General features: G+C 41.9%; 4 protein-coding genes and 1 long non-coding RNA gene across 5 annotated transcripts; 3 read left to right on the forward strand and 2 right to left on the reverse strand.

Moving 5' to 3' along the window:
* The first annotated feature begins 2,823 nt into the window (after positions 1 to 2,823).
* On the forward strand, positions 2,824 to 4,571 carry LOC131680670 (uncharacterized). The gene is made up of 3 exons (XM_058961383.1): positions 2,824 to 2,901; positions 2,992 to 4,463; positions 4,511 to 4,571. The coding sequence occupies exons 1-3, from the start codon at positions 2,824 to 2,826 to the stop codon at positions 4,569 to 4,571; spliced, it is 1,611 nt and encodes a 536-aa protein (XP_058817366.1).
* Positions 4,572 to 11,368: 6,797 nt separating this feature from the next.
* LOC131684202 (V-type proton ATPase subunit S1) lies at positions 11,369 to 13,256 on the reverse strand. The gene is made up of 3 exons (XM_058966870.1): positions 12,745 to 13,256; positions 12,535 to 12,643; positions 11,369 to 12,468 (listed from the first exon to the last, which is right to left on the reverse strand). Exons 1-3 carry the CDS (start codon positions 12,843 to 12,845, stop codon positions 11,509 to 11,511), a joined length of 1,170 nt encoding a protein of 389 aa, XP_058822853.1. The 5' UTR covers positions 12,846 to 13,256; the 3' UTR covers positions 11,369 to 11,508.
* A 5,716-nt stretch (positions 13,257 to 18,972) lies between these two features.
* Positions 18,973 to 19,686, forward strand: LOC131680671 (uncharacterized). Its single transcript, XM_058961384.1, has one exon. The coding sequence runs from the start codon at positions 18,973 to 18,975 to the stop codon at positions 19,684 to 19,686; it is 714 nt and encodes a 237-aa protein (XP_058817367.1).
* A 219-nt stretch (positions 19,687 to 19,905) lies between these two features.
* On the reverse strand, positions 19,906 to 23,625 carry LOC131684204 (PHAF1 protein CG7083). The gene is made up of 5 exons (XM_058966874.1): positions 23,430 to 23,625; positions 21,825 to 21,907; positions 21,152 to 21,759; positions 20,862 to 21,095; positions 19,906 to 20,768 (listed from the first exon to the last, which is right to left on the reverse strand). Exons 1-5 carry the CDS (start codon positions 23,491 to 23,493, stop codon positions 20,423 to 20,425), a joined length of 1,335 nt encoding a protein of 444 aa, XP_058822857.1. The 5' UTR covers positions 23,494 to 23,625; the 3' UTR covers positions 19,906 to 20,422.
* A 658-nt stretch (positions 23,626 to 24,283) lies between these two features.
* On the forward strand, positions 24,284 to 24,944 carry LOC131681441 (uncharacterized). The gene is made up of 2 exons (XR_009303926.1): positions 24,284 to 24,346; positions 24,842 to 24,944. It is a non-coding gene; the product is annotated as an uncharacterized LOC131681441 (long non-coding RNA).
* Positions 24,945 to 25,339: the final 395 nt, after the last annotated feature.

Raw genomic sequence — 25,339 nt, forward strand, 5'->3', positions numbered from 1 at the left:
TATCATTCTGTCTGATCAGCAAGCACATTTGTGGAATCCAATGTTGCTCCAGGAGTTGATCGATAAATTACCCACCTCACTGAAGATGCAATGGGGTACATTCAAGCAAGCGTTTGCGAACGTCAACTTGGCGACATTCAACAGTTTCATGTCGGGATTAGTAAATCTGGCTTCCGAGTTGAGTATCGATGTGAGTTCTGTCCAGAACTACCACCAGCCACAGAGAGCGGAGAAGTCAAAGCCGAAGGAGAAGCTTTTCGCTCATGCGAACGAACCACCAAGCGTATCGAAGGAGTTTGCGATAAAAGGACATACGTCAAAAGCGTGCTCCTATTGTGAGGAAGACAGTCATCTGATCCTAAACTGTCCTCGCTTTAAATCATTGGACATCGGAGGCCGATGGAAGGTGATGCGGCAGAAAAACCTATGTCGACTGTGTTTAATCCCGCATAGTAAATGGCCGTGTCGTTCAAAAAAGGAATGCGGGGTAAACGGGTGTCGCGTTCGACATCATATGCTGCTGCATAGTAATCGTAGCGATACTTCCGACGGTTCAAGGTCTGGAGAGATTGTTCACCAAAATCACCATTCTACGAAATCATTTTCACTGTTCCGCTACCTGCCAGTAACACTGTACGGAGACGGGAAACAAGTAGAAACATTCGTATTCTTGGACGATGGGTCGTCATGTACACTACTCGAGGAAGGAATCGCAGCACAGTTGGGCATAGAAGGTGAACCTGATAACCTGTGGTTGAGTTGGACCGGCAAGATTAGCAGGCACGAGAAGACTTCAAAGCGAATGAGCGTGAAAATATCCGGTAATGGACATAGGGAAACGTTTCAACTAGCCAACGTACGCACGGTGCGGGAATTAGGCCTTCCAAGTCAAACGTTGGACTATACAGAGCTGTCGAATACGTACCCGCATCTTCAAGGCCTTCCTGTGGCCAGTTACACCGATGCAAAGCCCGGCATGATCATCGGACTTGAACATGTACGGTTGTTAACAAGTTTGAAGACCCGTGAAGGCAGCAGCAACGAACCAGTAGCAGCTAAGACTCGGCTTGGTTGGTTCGTATACGGGAGAAATAACGGAACTGAAGGTTCAAATGAACAAGTGCACGTCCATACTTGCGGAGAGGTAACGAATAGCGACCTACACGATTCAATGCGAAAGTTCTTCGCAGTTGAAGATGCCGCTTCCGTGCAGCAGTTGGAATCCGAGGAGGACAAGCGAGCACGCAGTATTCTTGAGGCAACTACGGTACGAAAGGGAAGTCGAATGGAGACGGGTTTGCTTTGGCGAAAAGAAGACGTGAACTTCCCGGATAGCTACCAAATGGCGATCAGCCGTTTGAAAGGTTTGGAGAAACGACTGGCAAAAGATCCCGAGCTGCGTAAGAAAGTCAACGAGCAAATTGAGAGCTACGAACAGAAGCAGTACGTCTGCAAAGTATCATCGGCAGAGATGGCGAACGCAAACCCTCGGCGAGTGTGGTACTTCCCGTTAGGGGTGGTGACGAATCCCAAGAAACCAAACAAAATCCGACTGGTGTGGGATGCGGCCGCGAAGGCTTGTGGAGTTGCTTTCAACGACATGCTTCTCAAGGGCCCGGATCTACTCGTATCGCTAGTGAACGTCTTGTTGCGATTCAGGGAAGGCAAGATAGCAGTATGCTCCGATATCCGAGAGATGTTCCTGAGAATTCTTATCCGGGAGGAAGACAAGTGGTCACAATGCTTTGTATGGCGTAGCTGTCCGTCGGATGAAGTTCAGATATACACAATCAACGTCGCTATGTTCGGGGCAACCAGTTCCCCGTGCACGGCTCAGTTCGTGAAGAACAAAAATGCTCTCGAATACGCGCAATCATACCCCAGAGCGGTAAACGCAATCATCTACAACCATTACGTGGATGATTTCCTTGACAGTGTCAACTCGGTAGAAGAAGCAGTACAGCTTGTCAAACAAGTGCAGTTTATCCACGCAGCAGCGGGGTTCGAATTCGGCAAAATTATGTCCAACTCGCAGGAGGTTCTTAATCGTCTTGGGGAAACTAGTTCGCCGGACAGTAAGTCACTAGTATTGGACAACGATCACACGTATGAGCGCGTGTTAGGTGTAGTGTGGGTTCCATCAGCGGATCACTTCACCTTCGACCGATATGGGGTCGTAGACGTTTTGGGCAGTGGCCAAACAGTTCCAACGAAGAGACAGGTACTACGAATCGTGATGAAGCTGTACGACCCTTTGGGATTTGTGGCGCATTTCGTAGTACAGGGGAAAATCTTAATGCAAGAGATTTGGAGAACAGGAACAAATTGGGACGAGCCCATATCAGAGCAACTGTATGATCTGTGGAGTAGATGGATCGAGCTGTACGAGACGATTGATGAAGTGCAAGTACCGCGTTGCTTCTTTGGGAATTCTACGACGCCAGAGGTGGACGAAATCGAGATTCACGTGTTCACGGATGCTAGCGTAGCGGCATGCGCGTGTGTAGTGTATCTGAGGATGGCACACAGCGGCGGTAGTTGGTGTTCGCTAGTAGCAGCAAAAACTAAAGTCGCACCGCTTCGTGCGCTCTCCATCCCGCGCTTGGAGCTACAAGCCGCTATGATGGGAGCACGATTGCTGCACAACGTTTGTTCGGCACTCACTCTCAACATACATAAACGCTACCTGTGGACGGACTCCAGTACAGTTCTGGCGTGGCTTCGCTCGGACAGTCGCCGATATCACCAGTTCGTCTCGTTCCAAGTCGGAGAAATTCATTCACTCACCAGCGTAGATGAGTGGTACCACGTGTAGGGACTGAGATGGAGAGAGAGAGGAATAATGAAATAAAATTGGCGGAGCGGAGAGAATGTATTGGAGAGAAGGATAAAATCAAAGAAGTAAGAAAAAGTTCGTCAGTTGTGTGATTGACTTTGAACGTGATAGTTTGGTAGCCGTTCGTCAGGACACGACACCACGTACCTTCGAAGCTAAACGTAGCGGATGATGCCACCAAGTGGAATTCAGGACCATCGTTTGATCCGAATAGTCGCTGGTTTCAAGGCGGGTTCCTACGAAATGCGAAAGACCAGTGGCCAAAGCAATCGAACAAGGTAGATGAAGTAGATGCGTCAATCGAAGAAATACAAATGGTAGCTCTACATCTGACGTCGGAGGAGATCATAGACATAGAACGCTTTTCTAATTGGAATCGTTTAGTTCGAACGATGGCCTACGTTCATCGGGCGATAAGAAGTTGGAAGCAGATTGGGAATGGTAAACACCGAAGACAAAATCCAAATCAAGAGGATTTCGCGAAAGCAGAAGAAACCCTTTGGCGTCAGGCTCAATCGCAGGCATACAGCGAAGAGATTCGTCAACTAAACATCGATGGCAGTGTTGACAAACGGAGTTCACTGCGTTCGCTGCTCCCATTTTCCGACGAGCACGGAGTCATGCGGGTACGAGGTCGGATTGGAAACGCGCCGCATATTCCGTACGCGGCAAAGTATCCCGTAGTATTGCCGAGGGAACATCGCATAACTTTTCTTCTGGTGAATTACTACCACCAACGGTTCCTTCACGCCAACGGAGAAACTGTGTACAACGAACTACGCCAGAAGTTTTACATTCCGAAGCTTCGAATGCTCATACGTAAAGTTGGCAGGAGTTGTCAGTACTGTAAGGTACAGAAAGCTGTTCCAGTGCCGCCGCAGATGGCGCCACTTCCGAAGGAACGCCTAACCCCATTCGTCCGGCCGTTCACGTACGTTGGCGTCGACTACATGGGGCCCTTCGAAGTCAAAGTCGGCCGCAGTCTGGTGAAAAGATGGATCTGCTTGTTTACCTGTCTTACGGTACGGGCGGTTCATCTGGAGCTAGCACACAGTCTTTCAACATCGTCCTGCGTGATGGCCTTTAGGAGATTCGTGGCCCGACGGGGTGCGCCGCTGGAGGTTTTCTCCGATAATGGCACTAACTTTGTCGGAGCCAATCGCCAGCTGTCGGAAGAAAAACAGAAACTTCAAGAGATCGTCGTAGACTGCGCCAACACATTCACCAACGCACACACTCAGTGGCACTTCAACGTTCCTGCAGCCCCGCACATGGGGGGACCCTGGGAGCGCATGGTCAAGTCAGTGAAAGTCGCAATGAAAGCTGTTTCTGACAGTCCCCGTCATCCTAGCGACGAAGTATTAGAAACGATCATGCTGGAGGCCGAAGGTATTGTGAATTCGCGACCGTTAACCTATGTTCCCCTGGAAGCTGCAGATCAGGAGGCACTCACACCAAACCACTTCCTGTTACATGGCTCGAACGGAATCAAGCAACCAGCAAGCGAACCTGCGATCACAGGAAACGTTCTTCGGGACAGCTGGAAGCTGGCCCAGCACATTGGAAACGAATTCTGGCGAAGGTGGATCCGGGAATATCTCCCAATGTTGACACGGCGGGCGAAATGGTTCGATACAGTGAAGCCCCTGGAACCTGGCGATCTTGTCGTCATAGTCGACGAGCATGCGAGGAACCGCTGGGAACGAGGACGCATCCTGGAAACCTTCCCGGATAAGTCCGGACAGGTGAGACGCGCAACAGTACAGACTAATAGAGGTGTGTTCGAGAGACCTGCTGTAAAGCTCGCTGTTCTGGACGTCGTAAGCTGCAACCAGAAATCGGAGGAAGTCGCTGCGGGACCGGCAATGGTTCACGGGTCGGGGGATGTCGCCGATACCCCTTGTTGCGGCGCGTCACTGGTGAACCAAATGTCCTATCCCTCGCTATCTTAACGTCACGACCGGCCAGTGCGAGAACTTTGACAGACGGAATCATCAAAACAACACAATAGGTCAATTAGTCAGCAGAATTTCGGTGATTTAGCTAGTGAAGTGATAAAAATATTCCCAACCCACGTTCAGTTCGCACAGTTGCAGTAACCCCAAGAGTTAAATTTGTAGAATAATTAAGTTAGACTTTAATTTCCGTAACAGCCACGCAGTAAGTGGAAACCTAAGGAGGGAACAGAAGAATCAAGGTATTATTATAAAACTACACACTTTATATACTAGAAACTATATACTTACCCATATGTACCGCTAAAACCTAACATAAATTCACCATCGTCATTGTAGAAAAACCTAAAATCAGCAATCCACAGTACAGTAAGAACCTGAAATACTAGAAAACACTGAAAATGTAAGAAACTTACCTTTATACTTACCTACAATTGCGACTAATTAAAATTAATAAATTGCAGCCTTTTAGCTGTGCAGTAATCAACTAAAAGAACGGTGTTTGTTCCGACTTCGGGAACAGTACACCCTTATAAAAAATATATTGTACATGTCGTTAGGCTCTTGGATCATAAGACGTTTATTAGGGCTACGTGATCAAGTAGATGTAGATGTTGCGGTCGATCTCTATAACCGATTACTCCTTGACTGTGTTGAAAAATCCGTTCCAAATTATCACCCTCCCAGGAAGACTTCCTAGTCGAACACAACACTTCGGAATCTGAAACGCGGCCGTGCCAAAGCTCTACGTGCGTACCCAAATCGACGATGCCCAATTCTCAAGTGCTTTTTCGCAATAGCCAGTAATATGTACCGCAGCAAATTGTTGTACAAAGGATATGTGAACCGCGTGAACTCTATTTGCCAGCTGCTTCCCAGTGAGAAATTTTCTGGCAGAGACCGCTCTGCTAAATTTCTGTAAGTCTTGTTTTGGCAGCCCTGTCAGATTTCTGAGCGTATCCTGTCGGGTTAGTTGAGCTGGGGCGAACTCGGTTTCGCTCGTGTTTTCTGGCAAATTTTGACAGGAACCGAGCTAAACCCTGGCATAACTCGGACATAAATTGTGCAAATATCCTGGCAATTCCCACCTGGTAGAATTTAGCACGAATCGAGAAAAACATCTGACAAAGATGTGGCAGGAAGCGTGCAGAGGTGTTGGCCGTACATTTCTGGCTCGATTCTGGATAAAAATAAGCAGCATCGGTTGGTTTAACCGCTTCTGTCAGAAACGGTTGTTGCATTTGAGGGAATTCGTTGCCAGAATTCTCGCACAAATCGCGCAAAATGCTCGCAGAAGCTCTGCCAGCATCAATTTCGCTTTGCTCAACTTTTGCTAACTTTCTGCTTGCCACGCTGACCGGGTTCTCGAGTGTCTTCACGACTGATGCGCCATCTGCCATCGAGCTCGACAACGCGGCTCGTGATGTTCCCGTTGGTGCGGTGTATATAGATCTATTCACCATTTCAGAACAATCAGTTCTCTCTGCAATACAAAAACCGAAATCGTCTTATGCCCCAGGACTAAGTGCTATGCTTTCAGGTATTCTGAAAAAAAATGTTCCGATATTTTAGCGATTGCACTGACGCACCTTTTTAATGTGTCACTTCAGTAGCAAAAATTTCCCGATGATTGAATGTGTTCAGTCATGTTTCCGATACACAAGAAAGGTGACAAAAGCAACATCGATAAATACCGGGGAATCACTTCGCTGAGAGTCGAGTCAAAAATTTTCGAATCGCTTATCAACGAGGTGCTATTTTCCGCTAGTAAACATTACATAAGCACTTTTCAGCACGGATTCTTCCCTGGTCGATCGGTTGCGACGAATCTAGTTAGCTTCACATCGTTCTGCATAGAAAAAATATCCAAGAAACTCCAGGTGGACACGGCCTACACAGATCTTAAGGCCGCTTTCAACACAGTTAACCACGAGATACTGCTAGCAAAGCTTGATAAACTAGGATGTACCACGAGATTCTGCCGCTGGCTGCTATCCTACCTGGTGCACCGCGAGGTCGTCGTGCAAATTGATGACAATGTGTCTGAATCCTATTCTAATAGTTCCGGAGTTCCTCAAGGTAGTACAATAAGTCCGTTACTATTTTCATTGTTCGTAAATGATGCGGTCTTCGTTCTAATGCGTGGAGAGAAACCACTTTTCGTTGATGACTTGAAAATATTTCTTGTCATAAGGAATGAAGCCGATTGCCGATACATTGTACAACTGGTGCCAAAGAAACATGTGATTCATAGTATTTCGAAATGTTTTGTCATCAGTATTCATCGTACATGGGACATGCTTAATCTCAACTACAACATTGCTGAAACTCAGCTGCAACGCGTTGACCACGTAAAGGATCTAGGCGTTATTCTTGATGAAAGGCTTACCTATACCAATCACTTATCAGCGACTATTGACAAAGCGAATCGTTTTCTGGGTTTTATGGTCAAAATTTTCAGCGAATTCCTATCCGAGATCCTTTGTGTTTCAAGGATTTATATTGCTCACTGGTGCGCTCGCAGTTGGAATTTGCAAACATTGTCCACGCAACGTGGAGTGAAAGGATTGAAGCAGTACAGCGCAAATTTATACGATATACTTCACGTCAATTGCCTTGAAAGGATCCATTGAACCTGCCACTATATGAGAACCGTTGCAGGCTATTAGCACTACATACTTTGCAAGAATGTAGACACGCTTCGCAGGCCATTTTCATATTAAAGCTTATGTTGGCGGAGTACGATGTACCCGATCACCTTGGACAAATCAACCTCTACGCCCCAACCCGAGTTCCTCGCTCTCGAACATAGCTACACATCGAAATGCGTAACAACAACTACGCTGCCAATAGTCCGATTATAGCGATGGTTCGTCGTTTCAACGAGTTTGCCAAACACTTCGACTTCGATATCAATTCATCACAATTTTGTCACCGTTTGCTGTTAGGTTAATTATTTTTAGTTTTTATTTTTAGTTTAGTTCATTAAGACTCATTGTCAATTGAACACAAATTTTTAAACACAAATACAAATTTCTCGCCACGGACCTGTCTGACGGACCGGAACTCCTCTACTTTTTATATGGGGCCATGTCAAAGATATATGTAGAGAAACCTGCAACGATTTATGCATTGAAAGCGAAGATTACTCCAGTAATTAGCCAGATATTACTTGAAATACTCGAACGCGTCATCAAAAATTGGACCAGTCGAATGAGTCACCTGACGTGCTGCTATGGTCAACAATTACAAGAAATTCTTTGTTATTGTTATTTATCAGTGTGCAATCGGGCTGTCTCAACAACCTTTTTCTGCAACTTATGCGCATTAACTGTACACCTACCGTCTCACCGTTGCACTTGACAGTGTGTGCAGTGCTTTATGGTCACACCTACGACCGCGCACCTGGCTTTCCATGAGCGTTTTGACGGCTCAGAGGCTGTCCTTCCATGTTGCTCAGGAATAGATTGCTCCTATGCATCCATGCATACAGCATACACACGGGCTTACATTCATACATACATACATACTATTTGGCACAAGTTTAGAGCGTGTAACGTCGTGTCATCTAGTCTGTCATCCTATGGAAAATCATCCTACCATCTCCTTGGGGTCAACGTCATATTGGCAAATTTCGCATTGAATCCGCTTCTGTCTCTTCCTAATCTCCTTTTTGTCTCCTAGGTCCGAAGCGGATCAATCGACTATTAATTGAAACGGTAAACATACTAGCAGTATAAGTCCTTACTCGCGAATACTTTTCCTACAACTGTGCTGTTTCATCTCTATCTTATATAGGGTTACCAACCGTCCTTATTTGAAAGGACATGTCCTTATTTTCGAGGTTTTTGCAAAGCGTCCTTGTTTTACTTCAAATGTCCTTAATTTTAGTCTCAAACCTTGGCATTTTCTAGTAGTTAACGGGTACTAACTGCAAACTGTCATGCTATTGTAGTTTAGTATTGTTTGCCATTTCATAATGGAAAGACTTACACTGGCTCACCATCTTCCATTTATTCAACTATATTTCGAAAATCAGCGATCTGTGGAAATGTGTTTAGTGAACTCCAATCATAATATGGTCGACATCTTCGGCCAACTGACTCAACTATTCGCCATACAGCCAAAAAATAAGCGTTGTAGTTCTTGCTATTGGATGATTAGCGTACAAATCGACCACATCCAGCACGCAGTGAAGAAAACATAGCGGCGGTGACATCCTCAAGCATTGGAAACCAACATTACTCGAGTAATTAGCCAGATACCACTTGAAATACTCGAATCCGTCATCAAAAATTGGACCAATTCAGATAAACTTTTTTCCAAGAGAATCAATTTCAATTCCTTCCAGCGATTTATTTTTGTGAATGCATACTCTCTGCGACTCATGGCGACCAAAATTTGTTTTACTCAGAAGTAACCATAATTTGTTGGATTGCTCAATATAAGGTTTGGCCAAAGTGGTATCTTCGTTTGGTATTGGCATTACATAATTCTAATTTGTCTCGATTGAGATTCAACATCCCAGTTCAACCGCTGGAAAATTAGTCAGAATTCCGACGGTTTTTTCAGCATTCTGGCTCAAGTGACATAACTGGCATAACATTTGTCAGGGATGTCCTTAATTGCCTCTCAGTCCATTTGGTAATCCTATCTTATAACATAATTCGATTATCCCTGTTCTAGTCAATATACGTATTCATTACATTATGGACCAGGCAAACCCTCATTTTTTTATTTTATTATTATCCTGAGTAGTTAGACCAGTGAAGGTATTTTAGGATTTCCCATAAAGGGCATAAGAAATATTTATCCACTATTTCCCATAAAGTTTGCTCGAACCGAATGTCCGCCTTGTTCGACTCGAATACACCACACCGACCCGGAAGGGTTGCTTATCATTTCTGAGAGCCGATGTGCTTGGTCGAGTTTAATAATCATAAGAACAAGACCTGAATAATTAACTAACTCTTAGGTGCCAGTCCTGCACTCCTTTCCTAAACTGGTCTCATACCCACGATCAAAAGAGTCGACAACTAGTAGGACCCACATGTCCCCCACCCAAGCGAATTGATCAACTTGCAAGTAGGAGCACATATCTACCAACCAGCCAAGAAGACTTCCGAATCAATGAGAATGGACCATGCTAGTCGAAGGCCCAGCGCCATCTCGTACAGTTCCCGAAATTAATAATTTTGTTAGTGCTACTTACAGATTACAATGGTAGTTTCATTCTCTAATGTTAAACTCGCTTGCCGCTGCTCATCTTTTCCGGCATTTCGACGCCGTCGGTCGACCGTCTCATAGAAAGGATCTCTATCGGATCCTCGATTTCCGTCGGAACGCGGATATCAGACGCTCAAGGAGTTCTGCTGGCTCGAATATCAACTATCTGAAGCGAACAAGACATTATTTACCATATTACATATAAGTCCCTAATCTTATAATCAACTAAAGCTGTCTGTCGGTTCTAGCGCAGAAACGCTAATGATGTGACCATCAAGAATACATCAGACAACCTCAATTGACCCCCTTCGACACCAGTTTGGCCTTACCAAGCCGTAACGCGGGTGGCGGCGTGAAAACTGCCGAATAGGAGTTGAGAGCAGCTTAAAGCAATATCTGATGATGCTCCAAATGTATGCGATATCCAAGACTGACTTGGATAGTTCCATCCAGCCTAGTTTGCATACCTTACATAACTAGACTCACTGTTCTTCATTCAACCACAACAATTGTATTCAAATAATAAATGGCAAGGAATGTTCTTTCAAGTGATGATAATACAGATTTATCGATTCATTTTTTCGCTGGTTTGAAAAAAAAAAACCTCGTAATGAATCACCCTGTAATTAATATACCGTCCAAAGTATTCGATTCAGTGCAATAATTATGTCAAATAACGATCATACCAAATGACCATTTGCCAAAGGGTCATTATGCCAAATCACAGAGAACAGACATATATGCTAGAACAAACTTTGCCAAAAAACCTGTGTAAACATTTATATGAAAATAAGTTGAAAATCACCATCGCATACAGCTTCGCATGCGTGAGTCACCATTGCATCCAAGTTTGCACACAAGTCCCGTATAGCGATTGCTGGCCGATCTAAGCGACGGTTAGTGGCAAGTTGCTCTTGCTACTTATTGTGGTCATTTCAAAGCGACAGTTTTATTTCTTACACAAGTTGAAAACTTTACTTGTATGTCAGTTCTCAAGGGCCAAATGGAGTACAATTATTGAAAGTAACATCTACGACCATGCAATCTGCTTCAATGAATTTTTCAGTATTTGCCGTCAGAGTTTGTTTGCGACACTGGCTTGGCAAGTTGGTATGACCACGTTTACGATTACGTTAACTCGACGTAAGTGCACTTTGGAGTGTCCTCTAAACATAAAATTTTTCAATTTGAATGGAACATTACATTTAAAAACCGCGTCGTATTCCAAACCATCCGTTCAAGCAAATTGTGATATTTTGCGAACAAATTATCATAACTTTACCCTTCTGTTTTCTCCCAACCTCCTGAATATACGCTTTCCCTACACAAAAAAAAAAGAAATGGGCAAATGTTTATCGTTTAGTATTTTTATTTTCATCAGCAATGTGTGTTAATTTTCAACAACTTAAACGACCTTACGATAGCCGTGCTGAACGGGCGTCTTCTCACACATTACAGGGATAATGTGCTACTAATTATTGCATTGGCGTACTACTCAGCCGCAGAAACGGTGATAGTCTTACCCTTAGGATCGTCGTAACGATCCATCGTGCGGATGTCCATCATCCAGGTAATGCCGAACGCCCCAATAAAGATGAAAATGGCCACCAGAAACAGCCCAGTGAGGATGCCTGGAGTGGTGAAACCAACACAGTTCCACGCATCACCGAATTTAGTGAATGTGCCATCCTCTGCTCCCCAGTGAGGCTGAATTTGCACCTCATCGAATACGATTTGCTTTTTCGAATCACCGGTAACGTAGGCCAGACTATTGCAACGATACGAGAAATCCTGGTTCACGTGGACTCGATGTCGCAGATAATACGGAGTATTATCGAACTGGACACCCACGATTTCCCACGATCCTTGGGTCAACAGGAAATTCAGCACCAATGCTCCGCTGGGACCATTCAGTTCGATTTGGAGTGTGGAGTCAGAATTATTCGCTTCACTCTTAACTGCTTTATCAAAAGACACTTCCGTAAGAGTCTGATCGGCTGCACCAGCACTGAATTTTTCATAAGCTATAATGAATGTGTTAGGAACAATAAGCGTTTTCATAGTTGGCGCTTGATCATCCTGCTTGGCCTGACGTGTGCGACGAATCAACGATGAGTAACTAAAGGAAGGAGTTTCAGCTGTGTAGACAGCTAAGATGTTGTCGAACTCCTCGTGGAGGCGACTATAGAGGCTATCAATAGTCGCATCATGTGACGCAAAATCACCACCTTGCAAATTTACAATAGCAACTGCTCCACCTTTAGGAATAATTCGCTCGCTAAGGGTGCCATCTTCCGAAACCTGAACCATTTGAACGTTCTTTTCTTCAACCTCAAAAGCTTCAAGTGGATTCTGCACGTTGGGCAGGTAAGATTTACGATTGATCTTCGCCAGGTTACGGAAACAGGTCTGCGTTCCCAACTTGCATTTGCTCAAGTCTTCGGTGGAAAGCTAAAAGTGGTAATATAGTTTTTAGTTTCACCAAGAAACGCAAAAATGGAAATACTATGAACTTACACTGTTCTCAACGAAAACAATCGTAAATGTATCGGCACCAGCTTGAGATTCAATCAATGCCGAGAATTCAGATGTTTCGTACTGGGTCAATGCGGGAATATACGTAACACTGAAACAGAACAACAGAAAACAATCACATGACCCCAATATCAATATTTTCGCTTTGACCTAGAATGAACTAGAGTAGTAAGCTTTAGAAATAGTACTCACGATGGCTTTCCCCAGATGAAAACAGGCACATCCGAAGCTTGAATGCAGGAGCACAATGTCCCCAGCAGAAGGAGTGCCGTTAACGTACAGCTGAACTTCATTTTTAATTATCTTCTTTCCTGCCTGGTACGGGGTCCAATTGCTACTGACGGTGCTGGCCAAAAAACCTATTTGCTGCTGGAACCTCGTGACGCTAGTGACTCAGTGAAGTTTTCACGGTTCTACTGTCCAACTGGACGTCAGAGATGCCAGGTACTTTTTTCAAATGTCTGCAATAATAATTTTAAAAGTCTGGGAAGAACAAAAAATGTGAGGCAAGCTAGTGTAACCAAAAGCCTTTATATTCAAAAATCTGCAAATATCTGCAACCAAACTAAAAAATCTGCAAATATCTGCAACCAAACGGAAAAATCTGCAAATATCTGCGTCATCGAAAAAATCTGCAGCTTAAATTAAAAGTCTGCGAATTTGCAGACTTGTCTGCAAATCTGGCATCTCTGCTGGACGTGATCATCACCTGACTTAACTTTGAAATGCAGTAAAAGCAAATGGATGACGAAAAATAAACTGATTAAAAACCAGTGTTGCCGTTTATGCAGAATACACTTTCTTTTGCGCACATACAGAAAAACTACTAATATTTTGTGGTAATTTCTTCAATACATTTCGCGACATTTTGTCAAATATTTTTATTATTCTATATTTAAAAAGTTTCCTGCATAAATATCATTCCAGAGCTATGTACTTTTTTATTTCTATTATAATGGTGTTAAGTTTAGGTTCATTCGCCCCTTTGTAAAATATCAACCCTATGTGCGGAGCTGGGCATCGACGAATCCCGACCCAGCTACTAATATATATTTCATTGGGGGTAACCGGAATAACTCTAAACTCTAACCAAGCATATTCGGCGTATGACTTGTATCTTACATTTCACTTCTGTCCCAAAGCTGATTTGGTGGTTGCTATTCATACGCTTGTTCATTCTATCGTTGATTGAACCCTAAAGCGGACCCTACACGGGACAAGAATATTGTCAATAAAAATATTGACAAGATTGCATCAATCCGTCAATCCCATTTGATTTCTACATGATCAATATTTTCAAGATACCCTTACACGATCAATATATTGATCAATAATCGATTTATTGTCAATATTTCTGCACGTGTAGGGTCCGCTTAAGAGAAGAGAAGACAATCGTGTAGCCAATTTGATCCAGTCCTAACCTCAATATTGAACCTTGGCTTCTGATTGGTCGTTTTGCTAATCATGAGCGTTTATTATATTTACCAACGGGATGGAAATCAGTGCTGCTGAATCTATTCTGGCTACTTTTCATACACATCAACATTTCATGCAAATTGTAAAAAGTCATGAATGACGATATAGTTACGTATACTGACACGAATAAAAATTAAATTAAATTTTTAAATGCAGCTTATGCATTGTAAATTGTTGGTTGAGGTGCGATTTTCGAGGTACAATTATTTTCAGCAATTGCGAAAAGCATACAAAAGGAATCTGGCAACGATGAACGTTTGTTGTCTTTAGATTTACTGCAGGGCCCAGTCGGGAAAATTAAGAAGAGCAAGAAGCCTGTTGTCGTCTCTTCTCTTAGATTGAACCATATAAGAAATGGTTTATTAGAAGAAGATTCTATGATATGGTTTGTATGTGATACACATTTATGCGGGTAGGAGAATTGTATTACAAATGAAAAAGTAGGATATTTTTTAAATAAACTGCAGACTTTTTCTATTTGGACAATAAAGTCTTTCAACAAAATTGTCTGGCAGCTCTGGCTAGAAAAGAAAAATGCCAAAATGTTGAGAAATGTCAAAAACCTCCCACCTACATCATTTCGTTATTTATCTTGTTCATTTACGGAACGTTTCAAGATAGATAGGTGGCCACATTTACATAATATTTTTGTTGGTTTCATTCAAATACAAATTTGTATTTGGTTTCATTCCAGTACCAGGAGAAACTGGAAATACCCCAGGGAGAAAATCGTTCCTGTTTTCTCTTCTTCTCCTTTTTCTTCTTCAAGTAGCAAACCGGAGTGAAAAGGCGCTGTAACTGTAACAAAGCTTATGTTTATTAAAGATGCTGAATCTCTGAATTAAAACTTACTTCTTTACGATTCTTTTATTGCATGACTGCAAAAAAACGGCGAAGTAACTATAATCACAACTACCGGTATGAAAACAGATTGTTATTTTGCCAACCTTTTTACCAACGACCGGTGCGAAAACGGGTGTCTAAATATAACATCGTTTAGCGTAATCATAATAGAATTTTTTAGGCATGCAGTTAAAAAAATTTTCAACAAGTTCAGTATTTTTTTTATTAAAAACAATGTTTATTCTTCAAAAAATGTCGATGAATATTGGAGAAGGGGCCCTGATCACGACGCAACTTAGTTGCGATGCTCCCACGACGCAACTTAGTCGCGATGACATTTTCGACAGGCGTCACGCAAACTCGTTCCGTCCTTGTTGTCGAACAGCTTCTTCTTCTTCGTCATTATCTTCGCCATACGGCCGCTACTGGCCTTCACGCTCAGGGATGCCAGGATCCGGTAAACTGTACTCACGGGCACGTTTTCGTCTCGAAAGTGGTCTACCGTAAACTTTTTCCACGATGGCCATGTGTTTCGTAAAACCGTACAACACGCTCGCGGAGTGCTTGCTGTTACTTTACTTTTATCGATGCTGTATCGACCATTTATTTAAAAATTATTGAAACTCAGCAGCAAAATTTGAACAATCTTCGGTGCAATACAGTGGTCGTATGTCCAATCCGCCCTTGTGTCTACGAAGTGGAACAATTAATAAAGGCGCATACTCGTAATGCGGTACTGATAGCATTTAAAACTTTGGCCATGGCGAAATAGGTAACAACATGCAACACGTCGTTTCGCATGACAATGTTAGAATCAAGATAACCGTTTAGATTGACAATGATAAGACTGATGTGCGCCTGCACGATCCATCCCCGCGTACTACCAATAAATTCACTGCAACCATTCTGTCGGAGTACGTAACGGTGAAAGTTTGAAACCTGGAGAAACTTTTTTGCAGGTATATCCAATGGTGTTCGTTTCGTGAGAATGCCAGTTACGAAACCTATTCCTTCATACCTGAACATTCAATACGAAATAGCAATATCTCAAATCACGCTGTGCACATATCAAGAACAGATCCCTACTTGCCAAACCTTGTGCGAAAATCTCTAACGAAACAACATCAACTGCGAACAAACCTAACAACATCAACTAAATCACCACCAACCGGAGTTGCAGCTCAGCCACCAACGAATGCTGGAACAACAGAATCTGCACACAGCGTGTCCGATCATTGTAATGCGCCTGCTACTTACCAATCAACAGCCAGCACCTCCGATGATAACGCAAATAACAAAAAAAAATGCGTATACACGTTGGTCTCACAAACAACTCAAACCAGGTAAACGTGAAAACCCATACAACATCAAGAGGACAGCATGAACTAAAACAATAAACCGTTTCATGGCTGGACGGTGAACAGCGACTAACAAAGTCAAGTATACTACATAACAGAAAGTATGGAAATCGCGCTCAAACTGATACTACCAACACCAACCTATCCGTCGGTTTTGATATAGCAAGCGATAAAATGGAGAAATTTGAAATCAACGGTAGGTTTTGCAACTGTTTCGATCCTAGCTCTCAGCTCTCAGTTCGAGAGAAAATGGTTGTCGTTGGAGATTGCCAGATATAGCGCAGGGAAGCTACTTGGGACCGTTGATGTTTCTGCTTTGCTTCAATGACGTGTATTTAGTGCAGAAAACTCCCCGCCGGTTCCTGCACAGACGATCTCACAATATTTTGTCTCATTTGCTCAATTCCGGATTTCCGATTTCTCTGACAACAGTATGAAACATTCGCTGGTGGTGGTGTGGCAAGAACTGCTTGTGTGTGTGTAAATCTGAAAAAGCATCGAAATCCCATGAAAAAATTTCTGGTCCAGCTCTTTCTCCCAGACTCTTAGAACTTTTTTTACTGCCGAAGCTCTGCCTGCCAGACCCAAGAACGTTGTAACTGCCGAAAGCCTGTGGAGAAGGCACAGTCGGTTGAGAGATAACGAGGGTCCTGGTGTACTGGTCGCTTGATATCGCGCAAGAAAAGGAGTTCTGATTAAGCCGTTGAGAATTATTAACATCGAAACTTGGTTTTGCTTAACAAGCTAATAGAATATGCACTATGCTATATTTCTCCTTAGTGGTGAAAAATTTTAGACAAACACTATAAATTATAAACGCGGTCTCAAACTGGTACCTACAAACTCCCATTGAATGGATCACATCCGGAAATTTCTACCATCGGTTCCAGCGGCAGAGGTCCATGCCTTCAGCTGGACCATTAAAATGACGCTCGTATCCACTAGACAATACGTTCCATGGCGACATGACCGGGAACGCTATAGTGATATAGGGAGAACACACTATCTTCTAGTATCTGAACCGTTAACTTTCAAACGCCCGTGCTCTTCGCGATGTTGCTCAAAACAGGGATTTTATTTTGGTTTTTTACCTGATTCCTGACACAAAGACGAACATGCCATCGCGATCATGCACACACAACTACGCCCAAGATTTCGCAAACACAAAAACGCTCCGATCATTTAGTGAACGCGCTATACAGTGAAACTCCGTTTTCATCAGCCCCTTGCTTGGTGAATTTTAGGCTGATAAAACGGGGACTGACAAAATCGGGACATATAGGTATTTTCCTTTCTTTTAATAAAACGAAGCTCTCAAAATATTCTTTAGTCCCTAGATATAGCCTCATAACCCTTTCTGATTATTTAGTTTAAATTTCCCTTAATTTAATTTGTAATTTTATTGAGCACGATAACCTGTTAGTACAGACTTTGAATCAGGTCAAGGAAGTTAATATGTCAACAGGGGTCTGACAGTGAAAAGAGTAACTATTTTGGCATTTTTAAATGGTTCGCATTCGACCTGAGTCTGCGGCATGTCTGGACAAGCGTATAGTCACTAAACAAGTAACCTCATCTGCCTATGGTTTTGGGAGCAGTAAAAGATGGTCCCACAAAAAGATAATCAGAGTCATACTCCTAAGTCAAGAGAGCATAATGTTGTTTTGTCGTGAGTGACGTTTCTCTTTTTAGTACATATTTCTGTAAAAGAGTACTAAGAGCGTTTTTAAGGGAATGCTTTACATTCATTGTATGCTTTTCGTACTTGGGGCATGATTATGTGAACACTACTGCCAAAAGTTACCTGACACGAATTTTGAAAGTACAAACCATTTTGTCCCGTCCAATTCGATTGTTATTCAAAATATTTGCTCGCCGGAACGAGGGGTCTGTGAATCGACTAACCCCGTGCTTCAGTAAATCCATGCATGACAATCTCTAATCGGTATCTACACCGTCGATCTCAATTTTGTGAGCGATCATGTAGACCTTTTTTGCATACATGCCATCGGCACCCTAGTATACAGTCTGTAAATTGGGTTTTTCGGTATTTTTACAAGTTTTCAATCATCGGAAATAAATATAACGGTTAGTGAAGGGTTGAACGGCAGAAACGGGTCCAACCTCTTCAAAAGTCGTCAGCTCAGTAAACTGATCTACACATACAGTCTATGGGAAATATCCTTCGTCCGTTGCCTTTAAATACCTAGGGTCTACTGATTTTCCAAAGTCTCCCGAAAAAAGTTTCCGTCCGTCGCCTTCAAACACCTAACTTCGAATGATATTAGAGACAAATCTGCAGTAAACTTATATATAAAATTTAACATAACTTTAATGTTCTGTTGATATTGCATTCTGAAGGCTCTGCCCGAAATTGTCTAAAAATTCCATTCTTTGAACCTGATGTCTTTCAGGTACATTGGAATATAGATTACTTTCCGACTAGATTGCCATATTCGACATATTCGCTGACAACGATGCAAGGGGCGCAAAATCGAGTCTCTACCAAGGGCTCCAGAAGACCATGCTACGGCTCTGCAAACAGCCATCTATTGTTTACTTGCAATAGAAGTAGTTTCATATCAAAGTCGCCATTGTAATAATTAACTGCCAGCGTTAGTCGTACGAGTATCACGTGTTTGATTAGTAACATTTATATAAGTTTTTTGTTTGATGATGTATCAAGTATCAATGTAACAGGTTTTCACCCACAATAAAAATAAAATATAATATCACAACCAAAATGGTGCACAAAGGACAGGGGAAAAAATCAAAGAAACCCAGAAAAAAGGTTTCAACTCCACCATCAACCGAATCAAACATTACAATGGACGAAATGCTAGGATCAGAGATTGCCTCCGATCACAGTTTCTCACAGCGTGATGATAGTTCGATTCCAAGCACTTTACCTGTTTCACAACCAACAACAAAGTCACTGATCGTTACCGCCACTACTTCAACAGTTCCCAATACGAGCAAATCGCTATCGTCATCAAATCAAAGTGAGAATTCCAACGCAGACGGATCAATGGTATACGATCCACCAACGGATCCGAATTTTACCGAAAGTGTTACCGAAGAACAGGCAGATTCACCTCTCAATCAGGAGCCCAATAAAAGCATCCCCTCCAGAAGAAAATCGTCAGCGCCTAGGAAGACAACCAGGAGTAACACTAAGGCCATGCAAGAAATCGCCAGACTGCAATCTGTCACAACTTCAGTGGTCCCGAAGCTCCCATTCGCACGGTTAATACGAGAGGTTCTGAACGAGTACAGCCATCATGATATGCGTATTACGGCTGAAAGTCTTATGTGCCTGCAGGAATCGGCCGAAACCTACGTTGTGCAACTGATGGAGGATGCCTACCGTTGTACGGTGCATCGGGAGAGAATCACGCTTATGCCCAAGGATATACGCCTGGCAGTAATGCTGCGCAAGGATAGTATTATGTTGTAAACATTTGTTTGTGTAAAAAATTATGTATGTTTTGTATTTGAGTTTAAATTTTAACGAAGATTGTCAGTGACATGATGTCCTTTTATTCGCATTGTATCTTTTTTTTAATTCAATTGATGACAAAATAATTCAATATTAGCAAAATGCTTCAACGAACAAATATTTCTACTTGACGGAATTTAGAAAAAAAATGGGACATTTCTTTCAGTGTACAATTAAATAGAGTAATAACGTTTACCCTAACTTTAAATTTTTATTTAATGAATATTTTTGCTTTCTTTTATAATATGTAAAAGAATTTTTCATCACATTTATAGTTTTTTCGTAGACAACTGTTACGTTGAATCATTTTCTACTGCAAATCACCGACAGTAATTTCAATACTTTTAATTATTTTTTTTTTTGTTCATTTAAATATTTTACCTTGTCGATTATTTTAATATGCATATCCAGCTAGAAATCATATCTTTGTTTGGGACATAAATCCACTATCTGACGAGTCTTGAATCAGACAAAAAAAATACAAACTAAAACTTAACCGCTAAGCTTGAGAAAACTTATCACTCACTAAAATCTGATGCCATCTACGACTACTTGACTGCTTGTCCATAAAATGTAAACGCTGGCTTGCATGCACAATGGTTTGTCCAAACACGAAAGATTAGCTGTCGACGAGCTAATTAACACAGCTTAGATAACGGCCATCCAGGATCAGTTGATTGAAGCTGATAGCCGGTCATGCGCTGACACGGATGTTACCTTTATTGCCGTCCTGCAGCAGATTGCGGGTGCTGTTGCTCACGCTACTAGCATTGCTGCCACCACCATACGCATAATCGCTTGAGTGGGGCGCCGGGTGGTATAGCGTCACCGATGCTATATAATTGTTGGGCATAACCTCAAATATGATATCCTGATAGCCGTAGCAGAAAGTCGACCCAAACACGTTGGCCGTGTTGGTCGAACCGGCCCGATGCAGCACAACGGGACGTTCGGCCGGTGCCAAACGAGACGAGATGGTGTCCCACTTGGAGTATGCACTAACGCTGACCGGTGAATCCAGTGGAGTATCCTCAGTAACCCTGGCGGAAAATTATTATTAGTACAATAGGTTTGCGTCAACTGAAGTTTTACGGGGGAAAAAGAACATTAGACATGGAAATTTTAAAACTTACTTGTCTGGCGCCAACTGAAGATTGAACTCACATCGGTGGTACATATTGAAATTGTAATGTCCCGGATAGTTTGTGTGCAAAATAATTTTTTTGGCTCGCTGGGTTCGAGCATCGAACAGTACGTCGATTCCCAGTGTGAAGTAGTTGAAAAAGAAATCGCTCCGTTTGGATTGAACCCGGCGGTGTGCACTCGGTGAGTGAATCTTCATTTTGTCTTCACTTTTGAAGAACACTCTGGAATAAAAAAAACCAATAGTAGATGGTAATTATGTAATACAGCCACTACAAACCTTGACGGAGCTCCAAGATTGCTTGCCACATCCTGACAACTGTCCCCAAATATGACCTCTCGTGTCAAGCACTGCTTTTTCGCCTCCAGTGCACGTGGAGATCCCTCAGTATACAACTGAAGTCGCAGCCCACGGGTTCCCATCGCATTGCGCAGCACTGTTGCCGATTCCAAATAGAGCTGTTGGTTATAACAGGACAAGGGTAACGGCGGAGGTCGGCTGTCTGTTATACTTCCACCACAGTAGAGAGCCATCTTCGATACGATTGGCGATGCGCCACTGGGGAAATGTAACGATCCTAATCCGTGGGCATATCCCGGCTGCAACTTACTGTCGACCGGAAAATAAAAACTCAACCCCCGGAAGTGTAGCGCAAAGAGTTGCTTCGCCGCATCATACACTCCCGGATGAGTCGCTCCGAATGAGTGTTCGATCTCTTCGATCGACGGGACAACCTCAGGCGAGTTGAACGGGAGACCGTAGTACTTTAGTTTGACTAACTTCATGTTAAATACTTCGATCGCCTTTAGACGCTGCTGAACCGGGTCAAAAATCAAACGAATCCCATCCTGGGGTAGATTGATGATGATGTCTACGTTCAGAGGGGTCTGGAATATGAAATAGAAAGATTGTGACGCATAAGCGTATTAGGAAAAAAACGACAAATACTCACCGTATCGGAGTATAGTACTTGAACGCCTTTGATGATGCCAACTTGCGATTGAATTATCGCTACAGCTTGCGAGAAATGCATTCCTGTAAGATTGAATTGATTTTGTTAATGCAGGGTAAAACCAAAGCCAAATTTTTGATAAAGGGTTCCGATCATTTTTAATTGAAATTTTTGTGCATATCTATCTCAAGTTCCGATTTCGTAAATCGAGCACTTAAAGATTTTTTTCAATTCTATTTTCACCCTGTGGTTCAGACGCTGGAGAATTTAGTGACACTAAATTTAGCCCGAAGATTTTTTGGAGGGCTTTATTGCTTGCAGTTGTAGTGCTTTTGATTTTCCGGAGAAATGCCATCCGGGGAAGTTGTTTCTGGTAAATGGTACATATCGGAACATTGTGTTCCGGGAAATGGCGTACAACCATTAAACATAAACCATTAGGCTAAACTCCTATCCAAAAATAATCTAGATTTTATGAATAAAAATTTAATAATTTGAATCATGCTGGATATGTTTGCAGTATTTTCTATAGCTAAGATTATACATTTTTGTTATAAATCAACTTGTCCCCTAATCATAGCGAAGTAGAGCAGAAATTAAAAAAAGTTAAGCTTTTAAAGCAATCAATATCGAAGTATCCCTTTTTTGGTTCTTTCTTTTTTTGTAAAGAGAGGTAAGATTTTCCTGAAACATGATAAAAAATGCTGAATGGGATTATCTCGATTTATTTATTTTTATGTGTATAATCCATGATTTAACAAGACGGTGAAAATATCAAGAACAGAAAATGCCATGGTAAATTCAATGGTTCAACCTTTTAAGGTTGAACAGAGAATGGGCAAAAATCGAAAACGACAAAAGCAGTTTTTTCCACACCGTGTGTTAGATCTTTATAAAAATCAATTAGCGGTACTGTAACATTCTACATAAGCTGATTGATTGTTATGAAGATCTAACACAAGGTGTGGAAAAAACTGCTTTTTTCCGTTTTCGATTTTTGCCCTCTCTGTCTAACCTTAAACATCCACAGACCCACCGTGTACATCCAACAGCTGACTCGACTAGGTTGTAAACAAAAAGAGCAATCTCTCATCATTCATTCTGAAGTGCACGCACACAAAAACGATAAACACTTCCACAAAACTTGTTTTGTTGGGTTCTCTTCATTCTCTTCCTTTTCACTTCAGTTCGTTTACGATCAAGCTTCGTTATTTTTTTTTTCTTGTCATGATCTCTCTCCTACTCAGATGATTATTCGTCTATCTCGTTTGCGCTTACATTGGACATACAAAGTCACATAAAGTACGGGATGGTCACGGACACGAGAGATGCGAGTCCCGGAATCCAAAAGAACAAAGGAGACGCGTGAGAAAATCTCCAGCTTTATCACAGCAAATAAAAATCACACCAAAAACATCCTTGAAAAATATTACTAACATCCTTGATAATAAACTCGACATTGTAGGATATAGAATATTACTCAATGGCAGTTTTTCACGATAAACACAAATTGCGAAGCTAACTTCCAAGGGCCCTGTGTGATATCGTTGAACTCACCGAGTTCATCACAATCGATTAAAAAAAGTATATAGCAGAATTACATACCCAGAATAAACTCCCAATTATCGCATCCGAGCGACCGCTCCGGAACCACTTCCAAGTCAAGCATTTTAACGGATCACAACTGCTATCGTTTGATACTATTTTCACTGAGGAGACACAAATTTTTCCAGAAAATTTGATTTTTTCAGCGGATCGAATTTTTCTACGCAGTTTTCTTTGTTTTGCCTGCAGGTCGACTGTGAACTGTGAGTGTGTTTGTTTGCTGAAAACGGAACTCAAAGGCAGGGTTGCCACATTGAAATCTGAATTTTTTCGTGAAAAAATCTGGAAATCTGTATCGCGGGCGAAAAATTCTGAATCGAAAATCTGTATTCAAAAATTAAGTATAAGTTTCTCAAAAAACAATATTTAGAAAGTAAAAAATTTATTGTGATAACCGATCACAAATAAAACAATCAGATTGATTTTATTTTTATCTGTGGAACAAATGATTTCTAAATTTGGCGTTTTTGTTCCATGACTAGTTTACAGTTCGGGAAATCGGTCACAGGATTTGTGTCAGGATTTGATCAGGGAAAATTTTCCGTCGAGATCTCTCCAAACTGTCAATACAAAAGTTCTGCTGCTTCTAAAAAGCACCAACAGTATCAAAATAGCACAGAATTTTAAAACTAATAAAAATACAGTTTTCACTTCACCGTCAGAAACAATTTGTGTTGAATTCTAGGTTGAATTGCTCCCGGCCGGATTTCTGTGTGAAGAGTTTTAAAATCTCTTGATGCTTCCTGCGGTTGGGTTTACACTTCATGAAAACTGTCATTTTTGTGTAGTCACGGGATTTGAAATCCCGAGCTCCATTTAAAATACACAGGAACCCAAATCCCATTACACGATTTTCGAACTGTATACTAGCCTTTAGCGGTTACTTAAGGTCTGAACTGCATAGGATGCTTTTTAAGGTTCAAGTTACCTTTTTTGAGCATGTGTTAGATTTGAACGCTGGTTAGTATGGGTAGGAAAAATTGTGTTCAGCTTTACCACCGGATTATCCATTTAAACCTTTTCAAAACTCTAAAAGAAGAATATCAGTCGATTTATTAGATCATCACGATTCAATTCATGCAAAATACCTGCTGGAAAAACTATCGGTTTTGCTAAATGGTGCTTTTGAAAAAGTGGCTGTGATTTTTTGTCACACTACCACACTGTACTGGGGTACGCAACACAACTGCGCAATGAAAAAACCACAGCCTCTTTTTCAAAAGCACCATTCAGCTAAGCCGATAGTTTTTCCAGCAGGTATTTTGCATGAATTGAATCGTGATGATCTAATATATCGACTGATATTCGTCTTTTAGAGTTTTGGAAAGGTTTGAATGGATAATCTGGTGGCAAAGCTGAACACAATTTTTCTTCCGCACACTACCAAGCCTTGAGGTAACTTGAGCCTTAAGCGTTATATGAAATTCTGATAGCCTGGGTTCTACTAACCTACACCGAAAATCTGTAAAATCTGTATTTTAGCGAAAAATCTGTAATCTGTATATACAGAATCTTGGTTGTAAATTATCTTGAAAAATCTGTAAAATACAGAATAATATGCAACTAACTGATTCTAGTTAATATCTGGTTCCAGTGACAAAACATTCGTGTCACTGGAACCGGTCACTAACTAGAGCCATCCAGAACTTTGGCACATTTTTCGGCTGGACTTACTGGGCTGCGTTGATCATTGATTTGAAATGCATTCTATACCATCTTGGAATCTTCAACCTGGAGCAGAGATAACGGATATATATTTCTAACACGTCTTCACATTTAATTAGAAAAATCACAAATCGGGGAGCAATGTATTCTCCGCCGTGCTGTTCCTTGACGCCATGTTGAATGTGTTTGATTTTTTCCCATAGTATGTTCCTGTAATAGTTATGTGTTTTACACATAACGCTAGG

The sequence above is a fragment of the Topomyia yanbarensis genome, chromosome 2 (assembly GCF_030247195.1).
Source record: "Topomyia yanbarensis strain Yona2022 chromosome 2, ASM3024719v1, whole genome shotgun sequence".
Taxonomy (NCBI): Eukaryota; Metazoa; Arthropoda; class Insecta; order Diptera; family Culicidae; genus Topomyia; species Topomyia yanbarensis.

What these genes read in the sequence shown, in the direction of transcription:
- LOC131680670 (XM_058961383.1), top strand. Translation starts at nt 2,824, where the DNA reads ATGGAGAGAGAGAGGAATAATGAAATAAAATTGGCGGAGCGGAGAGAA. An exon ending in AGAAGGATAAAATCAAAGAA is followed by an intron (nt 2,902 to 2,991) that starts GTAAGAAAAAGT and finishes GTACCTTCGAAG; the next exon opens with CTAAACGTAGCGGATGATGC. An exon ending in TTGACACGGCGGGCGAAATG is followed by an intron (nt 4,464 to 4,510) that starts GTTCGATACAGT and finishes TTGTCGTCATAG; the next exon opens with TCGACGAGCATGCGAGGAAC.
- LOC131684202 (XM_058966870.1), bottom strand. Translation starts at nt 12,845, where the DNA reads ATGAAGTTCAGCTGTACGTTAACGGCACTCCTTCTGCTGGGGACATTG. An exon ending in TTCATCTGGGGAAAGCCATC is followed by an intron (nt 12,644 to 12,744) that starts GTGAGTACTATT and finishes GTTCTGTTTCAG; the next exon opens with TGTTACGTATATTCCCGCAT. An exon ending in TTGTTTTCGTTGAGAACAGT is followed by an intron (nt 12,469 to 12,534) that starts GTAAGTTCATAG and finishes TACCACTTTTAG; the next exon opens with CTTTCCACCGAAGACTTGAG.
- LOC131680671 (XM_058961384.1), top strand. Translation starts at nt 18,973, where the DNA reads ATGGTGCACAAAGGACAGGGGAAAAAATCAAAGAAACCCAGAAAAAAG.
- LOC131684204 (XM_058966874.1), bottom strand. Translation starts at nt 23,493, where the DNA reads ATGCTTGACTTGGAAGTGGTTCCGGAGCGGTCGCTCGGATGCGATAAT. An exon ending in TAATTGGGAGTTTATTCTGG is followed by an intron (nt 21,908 to 23,429) that starts GTATGTAATTCT and finishes TCAATCTTACAG; the next exon opens with GAATGCATTTCTCGCAAGCT. An exon ending in AATCTTGGAGCTCCGTCAAG is followed by an intron (nt 21,096 to 21,151) that starts GTTTGTAGTGGC and finishes TTTTTATTCCAG; the next exon opens with AGTGTTCTTCAAAAGTGAAG.